The 9887-nt window shown below is 39.2% G+C and overlaps 1 protein-coding gene across 1 annotated transcript; it reads left to right on the top strand.

Annotated features, from left to right (window-relative positions):
• The first annotated feature begins 291 nt into the window (after positions 1-291).
• On the top strand, positions 292-7907 carry LOC135969870 (beta-defensin 109-like). Its single transcript, XM_065541163.1, has 2 exons — positions 292-349; positions 7702-7907. The coding sequence occupies exons 1-2, from the start codon at positions 292-294 to the stop codon at positions 7905-7907; spliced, it is 264 nt and encodes an 87-aa protein (XP_065397235.1).
• Positions 7908-9887: the final 1980 nt, after the last annotated feature.

The raw sequence follows: 9887 nt of genomic DNA, 5'->3' as shown, positions 1-9887 counted from the left end.
GATTATTGCATGTGCATGTTGAAAATAATAAAGAAAGCAGGTGACAATAAGACATCCTGAGTCTTTTGGAAATAAATAGCATTCACCTGCTTTCTCATCCATTGAGATATCACCACATTTATATACTTGTGTGTCCCTGGAAGTTTCTTGTGGGAGATTTAGTTATTCTTTTTTCGTTAGTCTCTACTAACCAAGAACAAATCACAGACTCAGACAGCATCACAAAAAGGCCCAGACCCACGATGTCCAGAGACTCCAGGCTCAACCCACATTGATGCTGGCCCTTCAGCCATGAGACACCATTTACTTCTTCTTATTCTCCTTCTTTTTTCAATTCTTTTATCCCCAGGTAAGTTGGTAGCTGATTACTATAAGGTTCTGCAGATTAGAAGGCTATATCCCTGGCCAGACAAGATCCTAGAATCAGTCCTGTGGGTTCAAGAACCTAATATTTACAGCTTCACTAGGATTATAATAGGGAAAAATAGAAAAGAGACTCATTTAGCAGTAGCTCCTGTTGATAATTCAATCCATGTTTTTTGATCTAGTGAGTGGATATAATAATAGATGCTGCTGAAATTCAATCCTGTCAGATCAAACTGCCTACATATCAATTTCCATGCCCCACTAAGGCATCTCAAGATACAAAGTAAGGATACAACAGAATGTGACCTCAATGAGATGCCTTTGTGGGACCTGGAAATTTATATGCAGGCAGTTAGATCTGACAGGATTGAATTTCAGCAGCATTTATTATTATATTTGCTCACTAGGTCAAAAGAGATGGATGGAATTCTATCAATAGGAGCTACTGCTAAATAAGTGTTGACAAATCTGAAAGTTTTATTCAAAGAGACAAACAGAAAACTTATAATCCTAGAATAAGTGAAAATTATATGAGAGACTTTTCAAAATAAATTCTATTTTACGTGGCTATGAATAAAAAATGATTTGCAAAGTGAAACTTAGGACTAGAAAGGAGAGTTAAAGGAACTTCAGACAAGTGAATTAATAATAAGTAAAGACACCAAGAAGTGCCGCTCGTGGTATATTACAGGTAACCACACAGAAATGGGTAACATCACTTTCAATACTAAACTGGCTAAAATTTAATGGTCTAAGCATGCATTTTGAGGGCTTTTGGAAAAAAAAACGCATAATAAACCTAAACAAGATAAAGGGAAAGTTATAAATACAAAATATAAATTAATGAAACGAATGAGAAAAAACTAGTAATTTAAAAAATGTTTTTCATAAAGTCTAATATACTTTATAATAACCTGGCAACACTGGACAAATGAAACATGCTTAAAATAACTATTGCAGGAATGAAAAGTTAATGTCAAAACAGATGTTTCAGAGATTCACATCATTTTTAAAAAAATGTATTTGTGTATTATATTCCCTCTTTGCTGTGTACCTTGGGGATCTTCCTGTTGCAGTTCACTATATCATGTGTCATCAGTTGTGACTGTGTCATCAATTTTTATGCTAGTAAATTATTACCATCAGCATACAAATATGCTGTTAAGTATGTCCTTGCTTTTCTTCTGATGCCAGCTGTCATCCTATTTTTTTGCTCTAGTTTTCAGTAAAAATCTTAAAAGAGTTGTCCATACTCTCTGTCTTCAATTCCTCTCCTCTCATTGTCTCTTAAATATATCCCAGTTGGGCTCTCTCCCCTTTTTTCAATCATGTTATTGACACCACTTTTGTCAAAGTGACCAATAATCTCCATATTGCTAGGTCCAATGATCATTTTTCACTACAACTTTAATTGGCCTATTAGCAGCATTTGACACAAATAATCACTTCCTTCTTCATAGTATACTTTCTTCACTTGGTTTCCAGGACAGCACATTCACTTGATTCTCAGCCTATCTCACTGGAGCTACCACTTCGGCTTCCTTTGTTTCTTCCTCATCTTTTCCCATCACACTTCCTATTGGAGAGCTCCGGAGCTCAGTGCCTGATTCTTTTCTCTTCTCCCTCACCACACACTCTGGAGGGGCTCAGCAAGTCTCATCCTTTTCAATTCTCCTTTTGGACCTCCTTTTGAACTGCAGGCTTATAATAAATTATCCAACTGCATAACTGGTATATCTACTTGGACACTGAATTTCAAAAGTCATAGATATCCAAAATTGAACTCATGATTTTCCCTCATAAACCACTACATACAGATTTTCTCTTCTTGCAGAATGCCATGGTCAGCACTGGAGCCTCTCTTAGCTCTCCTGTACACTTTCATCCTCAGCAAGCCTCTATCTCTGCACCTCAAGAATCTCTCAGGGCTCCCATCCCTTGCCCAGCCTTGGGCAGTAGCTGCCTCACACTCAAAGAAAGACCAGAGAATCTGCTTCTCTCATCTACCTGCCCTGCCCTGCCTTCAGACCTCATCAGGCCCCTCTGCTTATGCATCTGTGAGAAAAGAGAGTGAAGGGGGATTGTCTCAGCTCCTTCACACACTCCCCAGTAACAGAGGATTTTACCTGATTCTCACAGTAAGACCTTTACCTTGCTCTCACCTCAAATTGCAGCAGTTCCTACATGGCTGTCCCTCAAAAGTGCATCTAGTAGTTCTGCTCTCCATCCGATCTTACCCAGGAGCACACAAGATAGGTCATGAAAAAACCATTAGTGGGGCCGGGCGCTGTGGCTCACGCTTGTAATCCCAGCACTTTGGGAGGCCGAGGTGGGCAGATCACGAGGTCAGTGGCTAACACGGTCAAACCCCGTCTCTACTAAATACAAAAAATTAGCCGGGCATGGTGGCATGCGCCTGTAGTCCCAGCTACTTGGGAGGCTGAGTCAGGAGAATCGCTTGAACCCTGGAGGCGGAGGATGCAGTGAGACAAGACCGCGCCATTGCACTCCAGCCTGGGCGACAGAGTGAGACTCCAAAGAAAGAAAGAGAGAGAGAGAGAGAGAGAGAGAGAGAGAGAGAGAAAGGAAGAGAGGGAGGGAGGGAGGGAAGGAGGGAGGAAGGAAGGAAGGAAGGAAGGAAGGAAGGAAGGAAGGAAGGAAGGAAGGAAGGAAGGAGGAGAGAGAAAGAAAGAAAGAAAGAAAGAAAGAAAGAAAGAAAGAAAGAAAGAAAGAAAGAAAGAAAGAAGGAAGGAAGGAAGGAAGGAAGGAAGGAAGGAAGGAAGGAAGGAAGGAAGGAAGGAAGGAAGGAAAGAAAGAAAGAAAGAAAGAAAGAAAGAAAGAAAGAAAGAAAGAAAGAAGGAAGGAAGGAAAGAAAGAAAGAAAGAGAAAGAAAGAAAGAAAGAAAGAAAGAAAGAAAGAAAGAAAGAAAGAAAGAAAGAAAGAAAGAAAGAAAGAAAGTATTAGTGAGGGAGAGTGAGTGAGAGTGAGTGTGTTTGGGCCCCTACTGATGATGCTAAACTATCACAAGCCCACACTCAGCCTTTCAACATTTGCTGGAGATTCACTTGTTTCCTTGTTATCTCCATCAAGGGCAGCTTCCTCCTGCTTCTGCTGCTGCAACTCAGCTAGGCACAAAGCATCTGTGGATCCGTTCTTTTTTCAGCAGGGCTTCATCACTCTGAATTTAAGTTAATTAGCTTTGTTTGAGACCTCAGTTCTATGTTTCAAAATGAAATCTATGATCTATAGATTATCCAGCTTATTCTCTTTGTCAGGGCAAGAGCATTTTTCTACAACTTTCTAAATTCTAAACAAAAGTAAAAGTTCACTTCTTTTCAGAATCCCCACGTGTCAGAAAGTGTTACTATTATCATCAGTTTAGTGATATTTATGGAATTCCAAGTTGACTCTAGTATCAGCTTTTGGGTTAAATTCTTTCTTTCTGATATGTAGCCTTTGAAATTTTATTTGCTGCAGATCTCTTGGTAGTGAACAATTTTAATTTTTATCTGTCAATTTCATATTGTTATTTTTGATCTTGAAAGACAGCATTACTGAGTACCCAATTCTGTATTAACAGTTATTTTCTCTCGACATTTGTTGATACTAGTTTACTCATTTTTAGTGAATGAGTGAACAAGTGAATCTCCAGCAAATGTTGAAAGGCTGAGTGTGGGCTTGTGATAGTTTAGCATCATCAGTAGGGGCCCAAACACACTCTCACTCACTCTCCCTCACTAATGCTTCTTTCTTTCTTTCTTTCTTTCTTTCTTTCTTTCTTTCTTTCTTTCTTTCTTTCTTTCTTTCTTTCTCTTTCTTTCTTTCATAATCAGATAAATATTATTTCATTATAAATTATCCTTTTTTCAATGTTTGTATGGTCTGGTGTTTGGTTTTAATGTTTTATAATTTAACTAAAGTGAGTTGATTTTTATATCATCTGTTAGAAATATATTCTTTGAATCAATGGATTTATACCTTTTCTTAATTTCTTTCTGAGAATCTCTTGAAATGGTGAATCCTTTTACACTTCTCTCCCCCCATATTTGAATTAAATAAATGTTAGACCTTGTGTTTCCATGTTACATTCTGGGTATATCATTTAAACAGTTTTTTCTTCACTGGTTATCCTCTTACCTGTGTCTAATATATCATTAATAACCTGCATTATTTTTAAATTATTTTTTGTTTCAGACCTGCCTTTTTTTTTTTTTTTTTTTGGAGATGGAGTCTCACTCTGTTGCCCAGGCTGGAGTGCAGTGGTGCGATCTTGGCTCACTGCAACCTCCACCTCCTGGGTTCAAGCGATTCTTCTATCTCAGCCTCCTGAGTAGCTGGGACTACAGGCACCCGCCACCATGCTCGGCTAATTTATATATATATATTTTTTAGTAGAGACAAGGTTTCACCATCTTGGGCATGCTGGTCTTGAACTCCTGACCTCGTGATCCACCCATCTTGGCCTCCCAAAGTGCTGGGATTACAGGCATGAGCCACCATGCCCAGCCAGACCTGCCCATTTTTTCTATCATCTATATTGTTTTACTATTGTTTTTACATCTTTGTAATAGTAGATTGTTTCTTTAAACAATTGATACACACCTGCTTAATTATTTCTCCACATTGATGATTTCAATATATTTAGTTTTAAAGGGTCTAGATATGCTATTCATTTCATTAACTTTTATTCATGGTTTCTTGCTTACCTGATCATTTTTAATACTGAACTCATTGTTCATCCTTAACCTGACATCATTTTATGGTCTGAAATGAGAATGCTATTATCCAGACTTCCTCTGTGAAGCTGACTCAATGCTTTAACTCAATATAGAAGTTTCAGCATTAACAAACTGGAATTTCTGATGGCCCAAGAGTCAGTAGTACCATCATTAGCATTACTGATCATAGCAGATCTTCCCAGAAGATCTGGGAAACCCTCACCCCCCTCCATCAGCTATCCAGTACAAAGTGCCCACTGCTCAAGCTCCAGTTCACAGACTATTTTTGTGTTTGCAAGAGGAGATATTTTAGGAACTTGCCTAACCCTTTTCAGGGATAGAAGTGTTTCAAAGAGATCCTCTACTATATAATTGTTCTATAGCAGCAGTCACTTGAGAGCAGCTCACTTGCAGTCATGGCCAAAAGCCTAAATCTTTCTTTCATTCTAGTCACACCTATTTTGTACCTTTTGGGGATATCTCAGATTCAGATGCATTCATAGTATTCTATGATTTGGGACACTACTACAGATTCTTCAAAATGTTACAACATTCCAATGGTATTTTGGGAGGTATAGAAGGAGAGGAAAAACAATGGGCTCAAGTCTCCTCTGACTTCTCTTCTTACAATATGTTTCATTGTTCAAAACTTTTAGAACAATATTAATACAGCATTGACAGTGGACATTCTTCTTTTCCTTCTGACTTTAATAGGATTGAAGGAAATGTTTTGCTATGAAATTGCTATATGAGTTTTATTCAGACAAATTTTGACTTTGTAAAGGCAATATTCTCCTCATTATTTTTAAATGCTTACCAGGATTCACAGTATTATTTTCAGTTCTCCCTGTTTAAAGGCATATTTAAATAACTTGATGACTTGGATATATTATATATGTTACTCTGCTACAGAAACAGAAAAGCCACCACCAAATTATATTCTAAGATACTTGGTACACCAATTGCACCATCTTTTTTTATCTAAGACATTCAATTCTTCCACAGGTGGGAGCACATGAATTAGCATCATTTACTACTTGTAGCTTTCACTACAGACTTTCAGACTTATGGTGCCTAAAAGAAATAGAATACTTCTAGCTGGGTTTAAAAGCTACAAATAAACAGAGGAAATATACACTATTTTGAAAGTACCACTTGAGTGTTATGCATGTATTTCAATATTATGTTGCTAATTTTAATTGTTCGAAGTTAAAGAGCTTAAACCTCCCCCTCATGCATTCCTGAATCACCCATTACTCCCACACATACATTGTTTGATACAGCATAAACCTAAGTAAATAAAGATGTGGCAAAATGAAAAAAATAAAATAACGTTATACCATTCTCATCTGTGAATGGCATCAGTAGACAGATGTGCATAAAAGTAATGTGATTATAATTTTAAAAATCATCTTTAATAGGATCCATTTACTATTAAATGAACATTTGGTTACTTAATGAATAATAAATCTTTGACACAATGAAAACTCTTAATGCAGAGTGAGACCAAAATGAAGGTAATAACTGATTTTTTCCTAACCCTTGCTTTAGTTGGTCTTTCCACTAGACTGTCACTTTATTTTAAGGATATTATAATAGCACAAAGCCATCAGCTTTACCATTAGAGAGATCTTCATTAAATTATCTTTGTTGTAATAAAGGTCATCTGGAGGAAATACTGGTCTGGACACAATAATAAATGTTTAGCTTTCTAATATTTTCCACTTTTAGACACAAATTGAAAGGATCATTTATAATGTCAAAAATATACTTTTTTTCTAACTAATCTATCCTATGACTAAGACACTATTAGCAATTAAAGTAGACAGAGCAAATCTAAATGTGGAGAGAAAAGGTAATTTCCACTTACGTTTGGACAGATGAAAGCACGGATAAATTGAATGCCTGAAATATTGGCTTGGGGGAATGAAATCACTTGGGGGAGCAAGAGCAGGATACACCAGCCTTTAACTCTATACTTCCCCCAAGAAAAAATATATAGATAGCTATGTGCAAACCAAAATAGCACTGGGAGGGTTCAAGGGACCACTTAAGAAACTATGGCAACACAGTGAAGCCAAAAAAAAAAAAAAGAAAAAGAAAAAAGAAAAGAAAAAGAGAGAGAGACAGTGAAAGAAAAAAAAAAACTGAATAGCCATATAGAAAAAACAACTGCTGAAATCAGCATACCTGAGACTGCAGAAACATCTTTTTTGGCTAGGAACGAAAAAAAGCAGAAAGGGACTATCAGTATCAGCCACAAGGTGGAACCACCATGGCCCTCAGTAACCCACTCTGGCAGAAGACACTGGCATTTTTGCCCTGCGGTAAGCAACAGCCATTTCTGAGAGAAAACCTAGAGGAAAAGATGAAGATGTACCATCCCCTCCCACATCCCTTTTCCCCCACCAAAAAGACCGTGACTGTTGTGCCAAACCAGGATCGGAACTACTACCTTTCTTAATCTGCATGTGTCTCTGACATGTGAGCAGCAACCAGTTCAAAAGCTCCCACGTAAAAATGCTCATACTAAATTTATTCTCTTACTTAAGAGTGTTTATGGATTTACATTCCATTTGTGGACTATGTAGATCTCACTGGATCTTCTTTCCTGCAGTAAGAGGTGGTTTGGGTGCTGCTGAAGGTCATTGTCTCAATTTGTCTGGTGTTTGCAGAAGAGATGTCTGCAAAGTAGTAGAAGATCAAATTGGTGCCTGCCGAAGAAGGATGAAGTGCTGTAGAGCATGGTGGATTTTAATGCCAATTACAACACCACTTATCATGTCAGATTATCAAGAACCCCTTAAACCTAAGTTGAAATGAAACTGACGTAAAATAAAAATACATCAAAAGTGAAGTTCTTTGCATCTAAGAATATTGAAATATACATATTAAGTACTTCCATCTTGATAACCATCTTGTATTTTCACTTATCAACATAAATGAATAAATACTAATTTCAAATATACCCAATATGTTTTCTTTGTGAGTCATTAACAGATCTTAACAAAACCTTTAAAAATGAGAAAACTGTTATTTTTGTTTTCCAAGATGGTGGATTGAAGGCATTGTTAGCCTGCCTCATGCACTTGGAAAGACAAAGTGGTGTGTAGAGATTCACACTGAATTTTCTTTCAAGAAGCAACAGAGGAACTTAACAGGAAAATTGAAATAAGCCACAGACCATTTGAAAGAAGCAGCAGGATGCAGGTTACACTATAAGCTAGGCAGAAAATTTTGGGTTTCAAGGGTGTGAGAGGGGGATAAACTGACTGTAAGATATACACTTCCATTGGGAAACCTATCAATCTAGGCCATAGGGGAAGGCCTTAATCCTACTCAGGGCTGGAGTTGATTTAGTGAAGAGAGACGAGTATATGAGGAGTGGTATTGGGATGTGCTTTGAGTCTCCAGCACGTTCCCAGTTTCTGGCAGGATGGAGGGAAGCCATTTCTGATTCTACCTCAGGGAGGACCTCCCAGAAGTCTGCCAGCTAACTCAAATGGTGGTCACAGGTTGAGAGAACCTCCCAACTGAAATGTTTGATATAATCTTGTGAGGGGACAAACTCCCCAGGCCAGAACTGAGAGGTGAGTGGGACGTGTGATGCAGCAACAAGCACAGGAGCTGGATGCCCATGCTCAGCAGGTGGATCAGGAGGGGTGTGGCCTGAAAGCTGCAGTTCCTGTCTCAATAGGAGAGGCTTATGGTATGGGTCAGTTTTGAGCTCTGAGTTCAGACTTCTTGAAACTTAGCTAGCTACTCCCAGTGGAACACTGTGGGTGTGAGACCTGCCTTGCCAAGGGTGTGGGAGCTGGATGGGGCTTACTGCCAAGCTGCTACTCCCCATTCTTCATATGGACTCTCCTTGTACAGAGGCAGAGGCAGCTTCACTTCTCTCTGGAAAATTACCCCAGTGGCCCAAGAACTGCCTTCCAATTCCCACTGGAGCCACTGCTTGTCCCACATGTAGAGAGCCAGAGCATCACTTTACCTGACCTAGTTCCCACCTGGTTTTGCTCAACCACCTACCCTGGTAGATTAACACAAATAACAGAAGAAACTTTTAGAAGCCCTTTGGCTCTACACATTCCCTGAGACACCAGAGTACCTACCATGGGTAACATAAGGCAAGTCCAAATCTCACCACTACCACCGCAGCTGCCAGTCTTTTTCAAGCACACACACATACACGTACACACACACACACCCACGAGGGGGTTCGCGCACGCACACACACACACCATCACCTACGCAGTCAATCCGACATAAAGTAATGAGGAGCCCAGGTGTCTGTCTACACAAGAGGGAAAACTGGATAGTGATGGCTGCGTTTCAGGATGAGCCCAGACATGGGAAACATCGAGTTTTGCAGTCGTGAGTCTTCTGAACCTGTGGAGGGATTGTCTGTGTGTTTGTGTTCACGGTAGATGTCATTCAGTGTGAATTTCTGAATATGACATATTGCGGTGTAGGGTTGCGCGTGAGGTTATTGCAGGGGACGGGGTTGACTATTTTCTCTTGGGGTGTGTTTCATTCGTCAGTTGTTGGTGAGCACCAGAAGTTGAACTTTTGCGAACGTGGGACTTCTGTGGATCCTTCTCGCTACCTTGAGTAGTGGAAACTGGAACGCATTGGAAGAGAGGAAGGGTGTTCTTCTTTTGAACCTGCCTCGCCGTTTTTACATTACTTGTTGAATGGACGTCAGGCGCCCTAGGACTTGTGCCCTTGGTGGAACCCACAGAATGCTGGAGACAGACAGACAGACACACTTGCCTATTGAATGGTGTCCATTTCCAATGA

This window comes from Macaca fascicularis, chromosome 3 (assembly GCF_037993035.2).
Source record: "Macaca fascicularis isolate 582-1 chromosome 3, T2T-MFA8v1.1".
NCBI lineage: Eukaryota > Metazoa > Chordata > Mammalia > Primates > Cercopithecidae > Macaca > Macaca fascicularis.
Note: the sequence above shows the minus strand (reverse complement) of the source record. Positions and strands in the feature narration are given on the sequence as shown.

What these genes read in the sequence shown, in the direction of transcription:
- LOC135969870 (XM_065541163.1), top strand. Translation starts at nt 292, where the DNA reads ATGAGACACCATTTACTTCTTCTTATTCTCCTTCTTTTTTCAATTCTT. An exon ending in TTCAATTCTTTTATCCCCAG is followed by an intron (nt 350 to 7,701) that starts GTAAGTTGGTAG and finishes TCTTTCCTGCAG; the next exon opens with TAAGAGGTGGTTTGGGTGCT.